This window comes from Suricata suricatta, chromosome 17 (assembly GCF_006229205.1).
Source record: "Suricata suricatta isolate VVHF042 chromosome 17, meerkat_22Aug2017_6uvM2_HiC, whole genome shotgun sequence".
Lineage (NCBI taxonomy): Eukaryota > Metazoa > Chordata > Mammalia > Carnivora > Herpestidae > Suricata > Suricata suricatta.
The window spans coordinates 46240465-46262113 of NC_043716.1; the positions used below are offsets into that span (position 1 = coordinate 46240465).

Sequence of the window (21649 nt, forward strand, 5' to 3'; positions counted from 1 at the left end):
ATCCGTGTGTGTTTTTGGAAGAGTTCTGGGAACATCTTGTAATTCTCAGACATGTTCAAGTGGCTGTACACTCAGGACTAATAGTAATTGTAATTTATTAATTGTGCATATTGTCATCCATTGTCTTTGTATTTGATTGTACGAACAAGGGAAAATTTTACCAGCCAAAAAAAAAGGACCCTCCCCCCATCAAACCACAAACACATGTGACTCCCCTCATAACCTGTCAGACTAACTTTTAGTTGTTGCTTCATTCTTGTTACTATAATTTTTGCATCATTTTCCAAAGTTTAGTAACTGGCAAATAGGAGCTGGATGTCAGTGGTTCAAAAATAATGTGTATACATAATATGTATGTCTACTTATAGCTACTTCTTTTCATAGACATGCACATACATATACATATACAAACTTACAGTTGAAAACATTCTGTCCATTACATTGTTTTTTTCCTTCTAAGTTTATTTATTCTGAGAGAAAGTGCAGGTCAGAGAGGGACAGAGTGAGGATCCCAAGAAGCCTCCTTATTGCCAGCACAGAGCCTGATGTAGGGCTTGAACTCCTGAACCGTGAGATCATGACTTGAGGCAAAAATCAATACTCAGCCGCTTAACCGCCTGAGCCACTCAGGCATGTCTTTGTTACGTTACATTGATTTTTATGAGGCCTCATACAATTTGGTTCAAGAACAACATCTCTTTAAGACCACTCTCAAGGAGGGGCGCCTGGGTGGCTGTCAGTTAAGTGACTGACTTCAGCTCAGGTCATGATCTCGTGGCTCATGGCTTCAAGCCCTGTGAGGAGCTGTGTGCTGACAACTCAGAGCCTGGAACCTGCTTTGGATTCTGTGTCTCCTTCGCTCTCTGCCCCTCCCCTGCTCATGCTGTCTCCTTCTCTCTCTCTTTCTCAAAAATAAATGAACCCTTAAAAAAAAAAAGCCACCATTCTCAAGGAAACCTTGAAAAAGGCTCATGTTTCTTTTTTTTAGTTATATTTTTAATCATTTTCAAATTTCAAATATATAGAAAATCTCCAAGAATAAAACAAAAACCTCCAAATACTCTTTATCCCGAGACCCCATTCGACCTTCACCACACGCCCTCTCAGCCTCTGGCAGCCCCAGCATGGCGCCCCCACGTGACGTGGCTCCCTCAGTGTTTCTTGCCTTTCGTGGGCTTTGCCTTTTTGAAGATTACAGGGCACTCGTTCTGCGAAGTGTCCTTCAACTTGAGTATGTGCAATATTTTCTCATGACACAACCCAGGCCATTGGGCTTTGGCAGGAATACTGTAGAAGAGATACTTATCCTTTCCGGGAGACACGCTATGTCAACTTGTCCCAACAATGGTAGTATAATTTTGGTTATTTGATTAAGATGGTGTCTACTGAGTTTCTTCACTATAAATTCCTTTTCCCTCTCTTTGTGACAAATACTTATTTTAGGTGGAGACACTTTAAAGGCTATATGAGCATCTCATTTCTAATCCCACTAATACCTTCGAGTTTTAACATCCACTGATATTTCTTGCCAGAATTAAATATTTCTATGATGATTTCCAAATTGCAATTTTCCAATGCCAGTATTCCTACCATGGTCATTAATTGGCGTTCTACCATAAGGAAGAACTTTCTCATTTCCCGTATACTTGTTAATATACTTATTACTCTCAACACGGACCCATTGTTTTCTATTTTAGTCAATGGATTACAACTTAGTACTGTCATGATTTATTTTGACACTGAAATTGTCTCCTCTTTGACTACTGAGAACTTCTTCAAGTGACTTCTGGGTCCTTTTAACATGTCCCTCTCATTCTCTGAGCATTATCTGGGTTGCTCTTCATAATTTGGTGTTCCGGATTTGTCTAACACTTTCCAGCCCTGGAATCAGCCAATTTTCCAAGAAGCCTTGGCGTCTTTTCGTGGATAGTTGTGTTAGAAACTGAGACCTAGGCACTAGGTGTTGTCACTGCTACTGAGTGTCTTGTCATTCCCAGGCTATCTTGGTGGAAAGCGGTAGGAATTAGATGTACGTACAGGCATACGTTTGTACATACACGTGCACATCTTTATATCCATCATTTCTGTCTCTGTCTATGCAAAATTTGATACCTCCACATCCAGTCCAACACCGCAGGGTTTATTTGAGCTTTCCTTCTTTCCCTGTTGCTACTTCTCCTTACTGGCAAAAATCATGACTCCCTAATCTATTTGCCTGCTTGCTCGATCCCTCGTATGTAGCCACTCCTGTGACAACACTGGGCTGTCACTGCCACGAGGGTCAATGTGACTGCCCCACTGGGTCTGCCCCATGCCTTTTGGACAGAACTGGGAAGGAAGGAGGAAGGAAGGGAGGGATGGAGGAAGGAAAGGAGGGAGGAAAGAAGGCAAGTGGACGCTCTTTTGAAATGGAGGTATAATTAGCATATAATAAACTGCACAGATCTTAAATGTTGAATTGGATGAGTTTTTACATTTATGTAATAAACTATTTTTTTAATTGAAGAATAGCTGGCGCACAATGTTAGATTAATTCCAAGTGTACGGCGTAGTGGCCCGACAACTCTGTGTGTCATGCTCTGCTCACCACAGCCAGAGCTACCATCTGTCACTAGACAACTCTGTCACCCACCATGCCATTGACTGCGTTCCCTATGCTGTCCCTTTCATCCCCGTGTCTTAACCTCCCATTCCCCTTCACCCATTTTGTCCACCCCCCCCCACCTTCTTTCCCTCTGGAAGCCATCAGTTTGTTTTCCATATTTATGGGTCTGTTTCCACTTCTTGTCTATTTGTTCATTTTTTAAAAACATTTTGTTGGTTTATTTTTGAAAGGCAGAAAAAGACAGAGCATGAGCGGTGGAGGGGCAGACAGAGAGGGAGACACAGAATCCAGAGCAGGCTCCAGGCCCTGAGCTGTTAGCATAGAGTCCGATGCAGGGCTTGAACTCATGAACTGTGAGATCATGACCTGAGCCGAAGCTGGACTCTTAACTCACTGAGCCAACCAGGAGCCCCATGTTCATTTTTTTTTGAGAGAGAGACGGCACAGGTGAGCAAGGGGCAGAGAGAGAGAAAGAATCCCATGAGGGACAGAGAGAGGGAGAGAGAAGTGGGGCTCATCTGAAGTGAGGCTCGTGCTCGGGAATTGTGAGGTCATGACCTGAGAGCCAAAGTCAGATGCTTAACTGACTGAACCACCCAGAAGCCCCATGTTTGTTCATTTGTTTTAATTAAATGAGTCTCGGGACACCTGGGTGGCTCAGTCGGTTGGGCATCTGACTTCAGCTCAGGGCATGATCTCGAGGGTTCGTGGGTTCAGCCTTGAGTCGAGCTCTGTACTGACAGCTCAGAGCCTGCAGCCTGCTTTGGATTCTGTGTCTCTTTGCCCTTGCCCTTCCCCTGCTCATACTCTGTCTTTCTCTCTCAAAAATAAATAAATGTTAAAAAATGAGTCTTGATAATTGCATGTACCCTAGTAGCAGCCACCTAAAAAAAAATAATAAAAAACATTCTTTCCCCTCCAGAAAGGCCCCTCAGGTGAGGGTGCACGCCCATCAGGAAACATCCAGAACCCCTCTTCTGTCGCTGCTCCCCTCACTGTCTACCACCCCATTTGCATCTGTTGCCAAAACTGCTTTCCTCTCAGCTTCACACTTCTCAAATTTTTCTCCTGGGGCCCAGCCCCTTTGGTTTCTCTCTCTCTCTCTTTTTTTCCTCCCATTTTCCTCAGGTCTTTTTATGTAGAACAACTTTGCCCTGCCTTTAGTTTCTCCCTTCCCCATCCATTGAGGAAACTCTCCACAATGAAGTAGAGTCTGTGACTGATCTAGAAAACAAGAATCCTTCCATCCTAAGGAGTGTGTGTGTGCAGCGTCTGCTCGAGTGCTCACGGGAAGACTGTGATTTAATAACAAAAAGGAAGGCCCACCATTATTTCATATTAGTGGCAGTACATCTGTCTTCTTGTCATGGAACACAATGTTCGTTAGAAGCATAGTTTAAGAATCACTGCCTCACAAGAATATTTTTTTAAACTGACATGTGTCAAGCAATGTTAGACCTGTGGATATAAACAAAGACCCTCCATGTGAGAACCAGCAAAGGAGGTTTACCCAGAGCTTGCCATAACAAGGGAGTCGGCCGTCATCATTTATGTTTGGCAGGAACTCAAAGTCGGGGAAGTGGTCAAATTTGATAGCGTACAAAACAGGCAAACTTCAAGTATTGACTGATAGGAGGTTGTTGGTATGACAGGGACAGTGGGGGTGGACTGACTAGAAGCTGGGCATCCTGTGTGATTGATTAAAGAACATATTTGGCTTTCTCCAGTTTGTCCTAAGTTGGGCCAAATGCTATGGAGGTTGTGATTTGGCCTGCTGGTTGGTTGCTACAGAAATTATGGGTCAGAGTTCTATTTTTGTTTAATGCTTATTTTTTTTGAGAGAGAGAGTGAGAGAGCAGGTGAGAGGCAGAGAGAGGGGCAGAGAGAGAATCCAAAGCAGGCTCTGAGCTGTCAGTGCAGAGCCTGATGTGAGGTTGAACCCACAAACAATGAGATCGTAACCTAAGCCAAAGTCAGAAGCTCAACTTACTGAGCCACCCAGACACCCCAAAGTTCTATTTTTATATATTGTCTGGCCATTGTCCACTGGTCTGTAGTCCCTCTAAGCAAAGGATTCATGAGAGAACTAAGAAATCATGGCTGGTTATCTCCCAGCCCTCCAAGCAACGCCATCCGCATTGGCCATTTTCTCCTCCTACTCACCTTCTTTTTTTCTCTGATTCTCAACTTGTAATTTCACATCAACTTTCCAGTCCCTAAGCCAGATCTATAAATCTGCCCAGACAGAGTTGAGAAGTATTGAGAATGACGGATGGTGTTGATTTCATGTGAGGGGATTGAGGAGTTAGGAGTCACTTTAAGGCTGTACCTGAAGCTCCTGGGATGCTCTTGTTACTAACTGTGGGAAACACAGGAATCTGAAAGAAATTATCATTTTTTTGTGTGTGAGAAAAGATACTGAACTTCGTTTTTCAGGCATTATATAGTTTCAGATGCCTCCCTGAGGATGTTCTTTAGAATCACACACCTGGAAGCTGGAATATCATTCCAGAGGCATGGAGACCTCAGCCAGAGATGGTCTTAACGTTTCTATGTCAAGTCTGTGGGGGAAGCAGGTGTTCCAGTCTTCTGGTGCCCCGCCCACCAAGGGCACAAGACGAAGGATGGACAATGAGAAGGTTGGAATAGAGGAATCACCAGGAATCTATCAGAGGCAATAACAGACCACACTGTGCCATTAAAATAAACGTTACGAAGACAGAAACCGTTTGCCAAAGATTTCACAACAGATCCACAGAAATGGAAGTAAATGATTAAAGGATGTAGATCTCGGAGTTCCTTTCGGATTGTGATATTTTACCTTCTATTTACAGAGATAAAGGTACACAGAGAAAAGGTTAATATTTAAACACTTTTATATTTGCAATGCTCTTCTTAGTAGAGGAAACCACTGTGGTAGTGCTCTTGTGAGTCATCCACAATGATTTCCCTGGTGCTTGTCTTGTTCTCAAGTTTTCTCTGCCATGTTGCCACTGCAGGCCGGAGTAAGTACTCTTTGCTTTTGCAAATATAATTAATATATCCACTCCCCCCCCATGACAGGGATCGATAATGTTAATTTAAATTCTCATTAGGGTGGGTGCTGGGGAGACTGGATTGAGGCTGATTCTTCCATACTGCCACACGGAGAGCTCCTCCCTGAGATATTCAGCCATTTAAAGCCTCAGTGGATTGACCTGTAAAATGGGGATAATGATAGTAGCCTTCAAAGGATTGTTGAGGAGATTTGATGAGATAGTACATATATGAAGTATTCGGTACAGAACTTGGCATAGTTCTGATTGGCAGCCTAAGAAGGGTTTTCATTATGTGCTAGCTGAGCTTAAAAATGCAAATATAGGTTTCTTAACTAACCGCTTTGTGCTCTATTTCAGCCTGTCCCAAACCAGATGAATTACCATTTTCTACAGTTACTCCATTAAAATCATTCTATGACCCGGGAGAGCAGATAGTCTACTCTTGCCAGCCAGGCTATGTGTCCCGGGGCGGGATGAGGCGATTCACATGTCCTCTCACGGGGATTTGGCCCGTCAACACCTTGAAGTGTACACGTAAGTCAGTGCCTTCTCTCACATGCTCCCCCCATTGGAATTCTGGACATTTGTGAGGATAACTTACCTCATCATGCTCAGGGCACAGTGGGTCAGCAGAGCTGAGGAGTGGAGGGCTGTGAAGAAACAGAAGGGCCTGGGGAGGGTGTCATTGGGGGGAAAACCAAGGGCGATGGGTGTTATTTAGAGAAGAGGAGGTGAGCATAGCCCAGAGCTAGAAGAGATGTAAAAAAGAGACCTACTGTGGCACCCGGGTGGCTCAGTCGGTAGAGCATCCGACTTCAGCTCAGGTCATACGTTCAAGCCCTGTGTCCGCTGATGGTGTGGAACCTGCTTGGGATTCTCTCTCTCCTTCACCCTCTGCCTCTCCCCTGCTGGCACACACATCCTCCCTCTATCAAAATAAGCAAACTTACAAAAAATTTAAAAAGAGACATGCTATGATAAAAGAGAGGGAAACACTGCAGAAGTGAAAAAGAAGTGCAGATACGCTGAAATTTAGACAGATGTCAAAGGGACTCGAAGAAGGAAAACATGAGGAGTCATCAGATCTTTGAACTTTGCTTCAAAATGAAAGCAGATTCAATATAATCATATTATAATACTTTATAATAAATACAATTATATAAATAAAATATGATTAATAACCATAATTTATAATAAATTATAACATTTTATATAAATGTAATATAAAAATTTAAGTATAAACATTGTTATTGCCTTATGGAAGATTATTGTGTTTTATTATTTCTCAGAACATGGCTCTGTGATTTATGCCTGCATTACTTTTACAGTCAAATATTGAGCAATCAACCCAATAGGATTTCTGGCAATTTTATGTAGAAATTTGCAGCAAAAATAACTATATGGACTTGTCTGAGCTGGTTATTTGGTCATATGAACACAACCTTTGTGAAAAATCATGTATTTCATGCGAGTGATTTTAGTATGCTTTTTAAATTTTAAAAACATTTAAAAATGGTTGTTTATTTTGAGAGAGAGAAAGAGCACATGAGCAGAGGAGGGACAGAGAGAGGGAGAAAGAATCCTAAGCTCCATGGACATGGGGCTCCATCTAATAAACTGTGAGATCATGACGTGAGCCAAAATCTAGAGTCAAACGCCCAGGTGCCCCAATTTTACCATGCCTTTTGATTGAAAAAGGACTAAACATGATTTTTAATGAAAAGCAGTTATAACATTATAAGGGAAACATTTTCTTTAAATCAGCCATAACTCTGGAATAAGAACAATACCATTTTTTTTCAAGTTGCGTTTCACGTCTATATTTTTGCATCATTGCAGAGAGTAGGTACCATTTTGTACTTTTCTATTTTCATCAACAAAGCATGAACATCGACTATGTATCTCTCCATGGTCTTTGTAATTCACATTCAACTGCTGATACAATTAATCAAATCAATCAGCTGATGGGAAGCATTTAGAGTGTCCACTTTTTATTAGTTGAGGTAACAGTGCAATGAGCCCCTTGTGCATTTATCATTTGACTAATTTTGAGTAATTTTCTTAGAATAGTCACCAGCAGAGTTATTGGATCAAAGAACAGAAGTGAGTTTACATGTTTTTATTTTAATGAAAAATTCTACAAATTAAAATTTGCCCTCCTATCTTTAAACTATAGCCAGAGTATGTCCTTTTGCTGGAATCTTAGAAAATGGAGCTGTGCGCTACACGACTTTTGAATACCCCAACACCATCAGTTTTTCTTGTAACACCGGGTAAGGACTTCCAGCTACCAGATGTAGCAAAACATTCTGTGCTCTTAAGCTAAACGTCAAGACATATTTTATTTTTAGCCTTGAGGCTGGACTTACTGAATACAAATTAATTTTAGTCCTGCTCTTAATCTATACCACAGTGGTGTTGGGTTGGGGTAGGGGATGGAGACTAAAACAATGAGTAGAAATATGAAGTCACTACTGTATCAAACTTCCCTTCTCCTGATTAATGACTCATCTGAGGAGGTACATTGGAACGATTAAAACTGGATGATCATTCTTTATAATCTCTGGGACAAATCTTGGCATGAAGGTTAAAATGCTTTAGGATTTGGACTTGGGCTTTAGTTATGAACCTGACTTGACTGACTGACTTGGGAGTCTCTAAAAGGTTCTTTGGAGAAGGTTGAGAGCATGATGATGTAGAAATAGTTCCGTCAATCCTCACACGATACAGTACAGGATCCTCAGCAAGAAAGGACCTACGGTCGGTCACATAGCTCATTTGCTGTATGAGCCAAGACACCACCAGTGACATTGTGAATAGCATGTTGTTTGTACATTAGGGCAAAAATTTTAGTGAGGGTTCTTGTCTGGGATTGAAAATTAAGAAATACTATGTGTGAAAGAGAAATGGACATCTTTCATCTGAAACACCAATTAACTGTGGGCCTGATGAAACAGGACCTTGAAACAATTGGCTTTGAGGAGACAATGCTGTATTTTCGGTGGAAATGTACTGCATTGTTTTTACCCATTTGTGTCAGGAGAGTGAAGAGTTTCAGATGAATAGTAGCCATAACTCAGTCTGATTCACTTTTGTGATCCTGAAGAAGAGATGTTCTTTGCTCCGTGTAAGAAGCACTTAGTTTGGCCTGCTGATTGGAAAAGAGGGATCTGGGCCTTCGGCTTCTACACGCACAGCTGTGGAGCTCTCTCGTTCCTCAGTGAGTCTCCTGCAGCCCTGAGCTGGGAGATTTGACCAGCCTCCGGTGTGAGTGCTGAGGGGAAACTCTCAGTAGCATTAATCTGAAGCCATGCTCAGTAGAGAAGACATTTGAGATCCCATGGATGGTTTATTTTACTGCTTGATAGGTTACACGTTTCTTTTGCAGGTTTTATCTGAATGGAAGTAGTTCTGCTAAATGCACTGAGGAGGGAAAATGGAGTGTTGAGCTTCCTGTCTGTGCTCGTGAGTCTGTGGGCCCCCTGCGCCCCCTGCTATGGGGAGAGTGCTTAGCTGTTTGCCTAGGGCTTGGCTGGTTTTAACACTGTGCGTTCCATGCCCTGGAAATCCCTCCATCTTGGCTCCACTGGATGGCCACTCACCCTCCTGGGCAGTGCTCATCATGATAATCCTCTTTTCTGGGAGGATGTAACAACCCCTTTGGATTGACGAAAGGGAAGCATTCTAGTCATGAACACATTTGTAGCCCCCACCGGGTAGAATCAGTGATACCTGAGTTTACGCATTCTGTCACTATCATGGTAGTTTGGGAAGGGCTTGGATTTGTATGGCATCTGTCAATCAGGAACTGCCACCATTGGACTAGAAGAACTGGAAACGGTGAGCTGAAACATCTTCCTCCCACTCTGGAACCTCATCCATTCATTTATTCATTCACCCATTTATGTGTTCCACAACTGTGTCGTGGGGACTTGGTGTGTGGCATATCCTGTTCTCAGCACTGGGGCTACATGGCTAATTAATGTACACTTAGCAAGAGTGTCTAGTGATGAGGGAGACAGGGAAGTAACCTTAGCAGGGAGCTTGGACTCCATCAAAGGGTCTTGGATCATAGGAGTGGAGTGGGATTCCTCCAAAAAATACTGCTGGTTTATGCAGGGGACACTCAGTGGTGTAATCAGGGTCAGCTCTGGGCATGGCTTACATGGGGAGGGATGTTCTGATGTTCCCTAACTTGTGATTCATAGGAGTCCAATCTTTGACCAAGAGGTCTACACACTACAATAATGGTTATGGTTAACATTTGAGAGAGGTCCATCCTAGCAAAAGCCAGTGAAAAAGTAAAGCAGTTTCAAATAAATGATAGTTTAAGAAAAGCTGAACTATCAAAAATAGTTTTTTAAGGATAAATTAAGTAGAGTTTTTTACTCCATGGTAAGAATCACCACAGTTCTTTAAAATTTTTTTTAATGTTTTTATTTATTTTTGAGAGAGAGAACATGAGCAGGAGGAGGAGTAGGGAGAGAGGGAGATACAGAATCCAAAGCAGACTCCAGGCTCTGAGCTGTCAGCACAGAGCCTGACACGGGGCTCAAACTCGTGAGCTGTGAGATCATGACCTGAGCCAAAGTCGGATGCTTAACCAACTGAGCCACCCAGGTGCCCCGGAATCACCACAGTTCTTATAGTTCCCCTTGTAAGCAGATTTATATTGATTATGTAAAGTCACTTTTTATTCTTGGTTGCAAACAGGAAGTCTACTTTAGCTTCAGCTTAATCTAAATGCGCGCTTCTCACAGTTTAGTGTACTTGCGAATCACCTGGATATCTTGATAAAATGCAGATTCCAATTCATGGGTCTGTGGTCAGGTCTGAGCTTCTGTAGTTCTAAGAAGTTTCTAGGCAAAGCCCAAGCTGCTGGTTCATGGCTCACACTTTGAGCAGCAGGGATCTAGATAATTCAAATTAAATCACATCCTGGTCTGTGCCAAGTTCCTTATGTGAGTATAACTCTCCCTGGACTTATTGAAACCCCATAATAGGTCAGGATGACAAACCCTGCTGTGTCTCCACGTAAAACTACTTATGTAAGGTCCATATGTACAGAGGGCAAAAGCAGGAGATAATCGGTAGGAACAAACAGACATGAGCTCGCAGTGGGACATAGATGTCACAAATGGCTTTGCATTGAGTGCTATCATCAGAAATGAATGCAGGATGGTCCTCTATGGATTCTGACTTCCAGAAACATCTTCCAAGGCAGCATTTGGATCCAAGCCTTATGGAAACTTATGCATTGTGTTATTGTAACAGACAATATTGACAAGACTTGGATTTACTTCATTTTTTAGTTTTTTGACTGGCTCCTACATCTGATTTTCATATCATATTTTCCTTTTTGACTTCTTCAATGGACTATTTTTACCCTAACATTTGATCAAATTTTGCATTTTGTGACTTTAATCTTTGAGGGTTTTTTTGTTTTGTTTTGTTTTGTTTTCTGTTCTGGAAAGAGTATGTTTAAAAGACTCAACTGTTTTCATTAAAGTGATTGTTGCTTCTTTTTCCAGCTGTAACCTGCCCTCCACCAGCCATACCTGAGTTTGCAACACTTAGTGTTTATAAGCCATTGGCTGGAAATATCTCCAACTATGGGAGCAAGGCCGTCTTTGAGTGCTTGCCACACTACGCCATGTTTGGAAATGACACAGTTACCTGCACAGCACATGGAAATTGGACTACCTTACCAGAATGCAAAGGTAGGTACAATGACAAGACAAAATTAGCACGATGGTGTAGAATCCCATTTTTGAAAAGTGTGGAAAATTCCACGATGATTGAGTAAACACGTTGCCCAATGAAATGTTTATTGGCCAATGACGTTGCCCAAGAAATGTTTATTGGCATCCACCATGTGGGTAGGTATTAGGGATACCAGATGAATGAGGCCTGGCTTCTGACCTCGGGAGAACTATATATAATACAATGAACTGTCTGGAGCCACCTGGGAGAGCTTCCCAGAGAAGTGGAGAATGAAGGGAAGGCACAGGATGTGGAAAGTCAGGGACGTGTGAGACAACAGGGTATGTACACGGACAGCTGAATATCATGGTGAGGTTGGTCAAGAGAAGCCAGCATTATACTCAGGAGTCCTGGGAGATGAAGGTGAAAAACTGGGCTGTAGTCAGATCGCTACAAGCTTTTATAGTGTACCTAAAGTTAAGAATCACAAGAATATTCGATTCAAAAAATTTAGAAAAATCTTCCCCTTTGAATTGCTATCTTTGAATTTGTCAACTGCCAACCAAGTAGACAAATTAAAGAGTTTATCGTGCAGCCCAGGAGTTATACTAAGGACGGCCACTTTCTCCTATGGTAAATATTGCATATATCTCTTGAATGATTAAAAACATATGTGCTTTTTATCATGGGGGAACCACAACTACTACTACCACCTTTTATGGGGCTTAAACTCCGGGTCACATGCTCTTCTCATGCTGTACACGTGTCATCTCATGTAATTCTCCCAAGTCCTAAGCACTAGGTTCTTTTTATTTTCTTCTTCACCCTTTCACCTAGATGTATCAACTGTCAGCATGTTGTGACTTTCTCCGTCTCCCTCTCTTTTTCGTAGACAGATGCTTTTTCTTCCTGAACCATCTGAAAATAAAGTGGCACATCATGACACTTACCCATAAATACTTCAGCACGAATGTCCTAAGAACAAGAACACTGTCTCTGTCGGCAAGACATTTAATATGTTTTCAGTTATTAACAATAATAACATAGGCTATTATAATTATATCAACAACATTTAATTCATATGCACATTTCCCCAACTGACCCAAAAGTGTTCTTTATCCATGTGTTTTGTTTTACATGGGATCTCATCAAGAACCACACATGGGGTTTAGTCTCCTTCAGTTAAGAATGATCGCTTGTTTTTTTAGCTGTCTTTCCCAGATGTTTTTGAAGAGTCCAGGCTAGTTGTGTTGTAGAATGTTCCATGATCTGAATCTGGTTGAGTATTTACTCATGATTAGCTTCAAGTTCAATGATTTTGCTAAGAATACATTCCATCACGTCAGGAGGCATCACTGGTCATGCTTAGTTTGATCCTTTGGGCAGGTGGACTGTGCCATATCCTCTCTGCTAAAGGCATCTTTTGTGCTTTGAAATTAGTAAGCACACGGTGTGTGATTCTTTGAGATTGTGTGAATATCTACTCTCTAGTAGGCATTTTAGCATCCTTTGATGACCCTCGACTTAGTCAATTATGACATCGATGGCTGCAAGCTGGCATTTTCTATTTCAATCTTTTCTTCTATTTTTAATTAGCTTGCATTCTTCTATAGAGAAGAGCTTTGCTTTTCTTCCTTGGGCTGTCTTATTTTTTGTTTCTTTTTCTTTCTTCTTCTTCTTCTTTTTTTTAAGTATTATTATAGACTCATAGATTCATGGAAGCAGCACCATGTTTCTCCTTCATAGTTCATACTGGCTTCTTCTATAGACTGAAGACTTTCATAAGAATTAGATTTAACATTTGAAATCCAATAATGGTGTGCTAGTATGCAGGGAGGGAGCCTTTGTGTTTTAATTTCATGGTTTGTTGATTAAAAGAGAGACTTCTTTTCCTTTTTTCAAACTCACCCTCTTAGACTGCGTGGTGATGAAATATGGAATAAATAATACCTTGTGATTGTGTAAGATCCTAAAGAACTTGGTACCTCATTGATTTGTTCTCGAAGTATTGTTGTTTCTTTTTTAATATCTAGGAACCTGTGAGCATAAGATAAGGGAACAGAATTAAGTATGTAGAAATTGTATTCCAGCTAGAGGTGCACCCAGGGACTCAAGGAGGGTATTGGAGACTGAAATTTAACTATTTCATAACCAACAGCTCTACTATTTATATACTAATACGTTTTATTGAATACACTTTTTAGAAGTAAAATGCCCATTCCCATCAAGACCAGACAATGGGTTTGTGAACTATCCTGCAAAACAAACGCTTTATTACAAGGATAAAGCCACATATGGTTGCCATGACACGTATGCCTTGGATGGCCCACAAGAAGTAGAATGTAACAAATTTGGAAACTGGTCAGCACAACCAAGTTGTAAAGGTATGAAATACGAGTATGGTCTTAACACATCTCGGATACATCCAGTGGATTTCCCTCACTTGCCATTTTCTGGTTCCAATCATTTTCTATTTGTTGCTCACACACGGTTATTGGTATGGGAAGGACGTTGGGACTCAAATGTACACGGGGGAGCTTCGTGCTTAGCATGCTTGTTTGAGATGAAACTGTAGGAGATCAACACACCCTTTGGCAGCATTGAGAATACGGTGGAAGATTGTACGGGCTTCTTATACTTGCTTCCCCACCCGCATCTGCTTTTGCTTTGTTCGAGTGCAGATTCTTCTCGTTGTTGCAAAAACCAACCACACATTAAAAGCAAGTACAAGGAAGTGGGGGTTTATCACAAATGAGCAACAGACAATCACACGGACATTGGAGGTGAAGACATGAAATACAACTGGTCCTCCTGAGGACTAGAACAGAAAATCAGGCCCTACTGCTGCTCTTTCCAGGTATCAGCAGTCTTGTGGTCTCACTCATCTCCATGTGTCCCTGCTTAGTCACCTGAAATCTGGCTGCCTCTGGTGGACTTCTCAACCAAAGGATTATCACTCACTGGCATCTTTGCCTGGAAACTCTGGTTCCTTTTGAGTTAGGTATCTATTCTTGGTCCTGTGTCACAACCTGGCACTATATTTCTACCCAGGTTTCTGCAGGGCTGGGCAGATTAAGCAGAGAAGGAAATTAAACAATGCAGGCAAAATGATGTACATTAGGGTCTTGGGTTGGAGTCCCCTGAAGCAGAGCCCGAGACAGGGATTCAAGGGTAGATGGTTTATTCAGTGACTGTCTCAGGAGAGGGTGAGGCATGTAGGACAGAGTAGGGCGCTGCTTCTCAAATTTCACTGTCCCCCAGAATCCCCTAGAGGGCTTGTTTAAGAGTTTCTGATTCAGTAGATCTGGGATAGGACCTGAGAGTTTGAATTTCTACCAAGTTCCCAAACGCTGCTGCTGCTGCTGCCGATCCAGGGACAAAGTTTTGACCAAACACGTGGTCTCAACTGGCGTCTAGTTTCAGTTTCATGCTCTTGGGAGCTACCGGACCATGAATTCTACCCTAGAGCTGATCCCACCAAAAAGCACAGGTACCTGATTTTTGTATTCCCCTTGTCAGTTGTGATTGGCTAAAGGCTATTTCCTTGGTGTGGGGGCTGATTTGCTCCCAGGAGCCTCAAGGCTGAGGGCAATTTTTCAGAGAAAGGAGAGTCTGTGAGCTGTTATCAACCAACCCTCACAGTGGCTGACGGATGGCTGTTCTAACTCAATAAATGGGATCTAAGTGGGACCATGGAGGTTTATATGTAATGGCAGCATCTGGTAGAAGTCCTTCTTCACTGGAGTCTAAAATCTGATTTTTCTGCTTTGACCTTCTTTTGTGGTTGCTGCGGCGGCGGAGGGTGTGGGGGGAGACCATCTTGGAAGCCGTAACTAATGGTTCTGTTAATAAGGAACTGCTGCTAGCAATGACACTGACACACTCACTGGGAACATTCGTGGAATCTTCTGGTCTCGAGCAATTTGTCTCAGTTGTGTTCATCTATTGATCCACATGCTACGTTGTCCCGAAGAAGGACTAACTGAACTCCTAAGTCTTGATGACAATTATGATCTCTTTCAGCCTCTTGTAAATTATCTGTTAAAAAAGCTACTGTGGTATATGAAGGAGAGAGAGTAAAGCTTCAAGAAAAATTTAAGGATGGAATGCTACATGGTGTAAAGGTTTCTTTCTTCTGCAAAAATAAGGAAAAGAAATGTAGCTATACAGAGGATGCTCAGTGCATTGATGGCACCATTGAGATCCCCAAATGCTTCAAGGGTAAGTCTAACTGGTACTTTTAGCTGGGATTCCCCTTGATCCTCACCATAATAAGTACTTGTATTACATAATGACTACAAGAAGCCATGTTGGTTTGGCCACTGGATGTTTAAAAAGAGAATAGTGGCAGGAGGAAAGAGTGAGCAATAGACTGATCCTCTCCTCCACTTGTGTTAACATTTTCCTTTCCAATTCTTTTCCTTATAATTCTGGGTTGCAATTTTATTCAGTGAATGTTGAGATGAATTATGCCATCTTGCATAATTCCAGATTAAGCTCAAATAATACCAATAATAATATTGAATGAAATATTGAATAATAATAATATTTACCACCTCTTGTTCCCCAACTATAGAGAACTCACCCCAGTTACAAAGTAACTAATTGGTGTCTAGATCTTCTAATATTTTTTCCCTTTCTTCAGCAATTCCCAGAGTTTGTAAAGTAGGGGCACCTGGGTGGCTCAGTCGTTTGAGCATCTGACTTGGATTCAGGTCATGATCTCACGGTTTGTGGGTTTCAGCCCCTCGTCAGGCTCTGTGCTGACAGCTAGCTCAGAGCCTGGAGTCTGCTTCAGATTTTGTGTATCTTTCTCTCTCTGCTCTTCCCTTGTTCACACTCTGTCTCTCAAAAATAAATAAAGTGTAAAAAAAAAGAAGTATCCATCAGAGCAAGATATTTTAAGGAAGATGAGATTATCTTTGTATGAGATAAAGAAGTGTATAATGCGCAGTGTTTAGAACTGCCAACCTTTACAATTCTCAGGGTTAGGGTTTAAATATCTCTGTCACCGTGAAGTATGAATGAGCCAGAGGCTGAAGCTATTATCGGCTCTAAATTTAGAAGTGCTCCAAGAATGTTGACAGCCCTATACTGGGCTGGGAGGTTAACGAAGAGAAGGTTTTGAGAAGTGACCAGCTAGCGATGAAGAAGGGAATGATAACTAGTAAACCGTACTCACTTCATAGGTTTGATTATCAGAAATATCCGTGCCATGGAGTAAGCAGTCCAACAGCGACAATTATAATCACAAATAGTTAGGAATGCACGGTTAAATGGTTGTTTTTCAAAATATAGCAGAGCCCTGGTGAGATGTGAAATACTGAAATTGACAAAGGACATTAAGCCTAGTACAAATCAGTACACAAAATATTACAAGAGGATAATTTAAAAAAAGCAAACAGCTTTGCTGATGTATTTCTTCAGGCTATTGTCGCTTACAGTCTTCCGACAGATGCAGTACTGTTAGTGCTGGGAGAATAAATAAAAGGCTGATACAATGTTTCTTTTTTTCTTTTAATCTTCACTGTCAGAGTTATATAGAACCTTTTATTTTCTCTCCTGGAAATGGTGCCTTATCATTTCCGTGATGTTTTCTCCTATCACTTAAACCTCACACTAAATGTTTTATTCATATAATTAATTTTTTCCCACATGTTTATACAATGTATTTGATTCAGCTTGCTACTTAACAGATTTAAGAAAGGATTGTTTCTCTTAGAATCTTTATCTCTTTCTCCCCAAACAGAACACAGCTCTCTGGCTTTCTGGAAAACTGATGCATCAGATGTGAAGCCATGCTAGACCGGTTTACAGAGTCAAAATGAAATGCCACAATGTATCGGTGTTTGTCCAGGGAACATTAAGGAAGTAGGAAAATAAAGTGACTGAAGTTATCGCCTCTGTCACTGCAGCATGGTGGCTTACTTTGACTTATGTTAGGTGGTTGGGTTTCTTAAATACTACAGTATTTTTCATAGAATGGTCCAGTGAACCATCATGTGACCCTTCAGCTGTGCCTGACAGTTTCCTGTGTTTTTCTGGATTGTTCATTCCGCTCCTCTACAACATGGCTACTTCTCTTTTCAACCCTCCTCAAGCCACCTTCTCTCCCCTCTCTCCTCTGATAATCTGGCCCCTATTTCACCAAGAAAATAGAAGACCTTTTAAAACAGTCTTCCCATGACCAAATCTGTGTACTTAGCCAATATCTCTACCGGGTTCTTTGCCCTCCATCTCGTTGCCATGGATAAACTCTTGAGCTCCCATGTAAGAGAACTCAAGGGAAAACCTTATTCACAGGAACCCATCTTCATCTGTACTTAAGGCCTTTGCCCCTGCCATGAATGATCTTACATTTTTATATTTTTTCCATTCTATGGGGCCTTTTCATTTAGTAAATGAACATACAGTAATACAACCCATTACAAAAACCCTTCCTGTTGCCTGAGATCTTCTTCTAGTTACTGTCCCATCATTTTATTCCCAGTTTATAAAAGTCCTGAAAAAGTTGTTCCTCTTTGGCAGCTCCACAAATATGACCCATCCCTACTCTTGAAATCTATCTCCCCATGGCTGTTTCCTCACCAATGCTTCTTCATCAGGATTTGACCTGCTTCCCTGGGGCGGGGCGGGCGGGGCAGATTTCATCTCCAAGAGGTTTCTCTGTTCTCCCTCTTTTCCTTCCCTCCCAGGCGGTCATTCAAAATCTCCACATTCCCATTACTTAGCCTTAAAAAACAATTTTGCTTTTTCTTCCTCAATCCTTTCCTTCCGTATTATCTTTCCTTCCCTCTCTCTAGCTGGGTATTAGAGGTTGGATGTGAGACTGTTGTACCTCCCCTTCGCAAACCAAAAAGCCCTATTTTAGGATTTTGCTGAACAACAGGGCCATCCACTCTGGACTTCCTCTCTTAGCACGAAGTCTTAGATCCACATCTTCTGATTTTGCTGAACAACAGGGCCATCCACTCTGGACTTCCTCTCTTAGCACGAAGTCTTAGATCCACATCTTCTTTAACTCGCTACATCTTAACTTTAAAACGGGCCTCTCCCTCATCCCACCTCACAGGTCCAGGGATGGAAAGACAGCAGTAAAAATTTGCAGAGAATCTCCTGCTCTAGACACAATCGCAAGTTTCACTCCAAACATGGAAAAGAACATATAGTTTTTATTATCCCCCCTTTGGCTGCAAATGCTTTCCCAATTAATTTTATTATTTCAAAATTTAAAAATACATAGAAAAAATTTAAATTGCTCACTTTCCCTCAGCTCACTTGAACAGAGCTAGGGAGCAGTGAAGGTCAGTAATGATTTTCTTTGGCATCTGGTAGGTGGTTACTGGGGAGCTTTCTAATATAGACTTGAACTCCCAGACCTTTTGGTCAGTCTCTGAGGGCCTCTTAATATAAACTCAGAATTAAGCTTTCTTGTTCTTTCACAAGGTTGTTAGATTCTTGAATCAACAAAGACATAATTCAGAATTTTTGAAGTCCTATCATCCAACTTACACCCAATGAAGGAACATATCCAATGGTGGATTATTTACTTGAGTATTCATTTCCTATTACCTATTTCAAGGGGATAACCAGTTGGACATGGGGCCAATTAGAACGAGTGGTGGTCCTGGACTGGGGGCTTGGGTGGGGTGTCGGGCTCAAAGCCCCCTGATGGATCATATATCAGGCATTCCCCTTCTGCTGTTACACTGTGTGAAAACAGGACAGGAGATCTTATGGGAAGAGCTGGTGGCCTCATGGTTGGCACTCAGAGCTTTTAAGCAACAGCCATCTACCAATTGGTGTGAACTTTTCAGTATTATTTCAATGAAGCAAGAGCTGCCTTCAAGAAGATTTGGGACATTTTGATGTTAAAAAAACATAAGCAACATAAAAATAAACCACACAGGGATGCCTAGGTGGCTCAGAGGGAGAGAGAGAGAATCCCAAGCAGGCTCTGCTCTTGCCAGCATGGAGCCTGAAGCGGGGCTTGAACCCATAAACTATGAGATCATGACAGATCATGACCTGAGCCAAAATAAAAAATTGGACACTTAACTGACTGAGCACCCATGGTGAGCAGACTTTGATGAAGTCCAGCTTATCAATGATTGTGTCTTTGACATTGAACCTGAAAAAGGCATTACCATACCCAAGATCATACAGATTTGCTGCTGTGTTATCTTCTTGGAGTTTTATAGTTTTTCATTTTACATTTAGGTCTATGAGCTATTTTGAGGTAAGTCTTTGATGGATACAAGGCCTGTGTCTAGCTTAATCTTCTTGCCTGTGGATGTCCAGTTATTCTGATACCATTTATAGAAAATGACTATCTTTGCTCCATTGAATTGCCTTTGCTTCTTTATCAAAGAGCAGGGGACTCTATTTACAGTGGTCTATTTCTGGGCTCTCTATTCGGTTTCCTTGATTTATTTGTCTATTATTTTGCCACATTCTCTTGATTACTGTAGCCTTGTGTCTGTTGTTTGGTAGCAGCAGGTACTCACAATGCCCAAAGTTCCTGAGCCCAGCACTCCAGTTTTAAACCTACAGTACCTCCCTACTTCCTACCCCCTTAGGAAGGGGAGCCTGCTCTGCAAAGAAGGTCCTAGAATCCAGTAGGTTTGTTGAGGAAGGCATTTTGTACCATTTTGCTTGTTGGGAGGCATTTCAGGCTGCTCGATAAGCTTGGTTCCCTGAAAAATTGATCAGAGCAGACGTTGAAGCTTAGGCCATAGAACCATGTCCTCTAAATTAACAATACTTCCATAGAAAGAAAAATCTGCGATTTTGCCCATCAGGAGAGGACATTTGGATTAGAGGGTCCCATCCATAGAACCGGCCCAATTGCAGCACTCTACTTAGTGAGTATGCGGTCCAATTAGTGAAAGAGGTAGATTCTCCTTCCTAAATGTTTGTCTTCTTGTTATCCAAATTCAGCTATCCCCTCCCTAGCCCGTGAGCAGTGATTTCCCCCGCTGGCTGACCCTCCCGAAGAACTTCCCACAGGCAGCAGGTGGAGGAAGCGAAATTACGGCTAAGGAGACGGTTACCATGCTATAGTTTAGCCTGGTTGAATTCATCTTCCCGTGTTATTTGACGTAATTACCTAGCAACTGCAGACCCAGTGGACACTCCAAGCTGCACGTGGCCACGGAGCCCGTCTTTCGGGACAAGGGGATCCCTGGATGTGTTTCCCAAAGCTTCTTTCTCCTGGATTATGGCTGGTTACACTTCTAAATGCAAAGGTGTCCATGTTTTAACTCTTCTTTAACACTGTCCGATATATGTGCAAGAGGTTTATAGTATTCAAGAATGAATTCTCCCGTTTCTAAGACATGGATCAGTCTTTCAGTATATAGGGTCTCACTTCTGAGGCCCCAAACTCAATAATAAATATTCATCAGTGAAATTTCCCATCTACCCAGAGGACCATTCCCCATCTTAATCCTTAAGGGAAAGATTAAAAAGATAAAGAGAACAGCCTGCGATGTGCATGTGTGACTGTGTGAATGTGTGATGCCTGTGGTTACATGAATGCGTGTGTATGAAGTGTGGTTGGTGTGCACAGGTGTGAGCAAGTTAAGCCTTCAAGTGGTAGTGTGTATATGTTTATGTGTGTGTGTGTGTGGAGGGCACGTGAGTGCATGTGTGAATGTGCATGTGTGTACATGAATGTGTGCGTGAATGTGTGATGCGTGGGTTCACATGAATGCCTGTGTGTGTGTATGAATGTGCAATGTATGTGTGGACACGAATGTGTGGGTGGGTGAGCTAACTCGTTCTTTGTGTGCAAATGCTGCCTCCTAGTGGCGTCTACTACTTTTAAAAGTGCTCGCAAAACAGCTGGAAATGAAAAGATAGGCAAGTTTCCTTGCGTCAAGCAGGGGCAAAAGTTTCTATATATCTCACCTCTGTTAATTTTATCTTCCCAATGATGCCCCAGAGAAGGTAAGGAAGCTGAAGCTCCGGGAGCTTACGTAACTTGGTCTACCTGGGCCTCAAAGCTAGTAAGTGACATGAGCAGTTATCCAAACTTCATAACTATGTCATTTCTACCATGCTGAGTGAAGTAAGCCAGGCAGAGAAGGACAGAAACCGTATGTTTGCACTCATAGGTCTAACAGGAAAACAGGAGAAACCTAATGGAGGACCAGGGGGAGGGGAAGAGGGAAAGAGAGTTGGGGAGAGAGAGGGATGTAAAACCTGAGAGACTATTGAATACTGAAAAGGAACCAAGGGTTGAAGGGGAAGGGGAAGGGGGGGAAAAGAGGTGGTGGTGATGGAGGAGGGCACTTGTGGG

The 21649-nt window shown here is 42.0% G+C and overlaps 1 protein-coding gene across 2 annotated transcripts; it reads left to right on the plus strand.

Moving 5' to 3' along the window:
• Positions 1 to 5513: 5513 nt before the first annotated feature.
• On the plus strand, positions 5514 to 17260 carry APOH (apolipoprotein H). 2 transcript variants are annotated; one of them, XM_029928205.1, is made up of 8 exons: positions 5514 to 5610; positions 6001 to 6177; positions 7820 to 7916; positions 9032 to 9108; positions 11175 to 11363; positions 13551 to 13730; positions 15370 to 15567; positions 17096 to 17260. In XM_029928205.1, the coding sequence occupies exons 1-8, from the start codon at positions 5547 to 5549 to the stop codon at positions 17149 to 17151; spliced, it is 1038 nt and encodes a 345-aa protein (XP_029784065.1). In that variant the 5' UTR covers positions 5514 to 5546; the 3' UTR covers positions 17152 to 17260. The 2 variants fall into 2 exon arrangements, with proteins under 2 accessions (XP_029784065.1, XP_029784066.1); XM_029928206.1 differs by lacking the exons at positions 7820 to 7916; positions 9032 to 9108.
• Positions 17261 to 21649: the final 4389 nt, after the last annotated feature.

Excerpts from the sequence above, each read along its gene's own strand:
- APOH (XM_029928205.1), top strand. The coding sequence starts at position 5,547 with ATGATTTCCCTGGTGCTTGTCTTGTTCTCAAGTTTTCTCTGCCATGTT. Across the intron at positions 5,611-6,000 it reads TGTTGCCACTGCAGGCCGGA|CCTGTCCCAAACCAGATGAA; the intron begins GTAAGTACTCTT and ends GCTCTATTTCAG. Across the intron at positions 7,917-9,031 it reads AGTTTTTCTTGTAACACCGG|GTTTTATCTGAATGGAAGTA; the intron begins GTAAGGACTTCC and ends TTTCTTTTGCAG.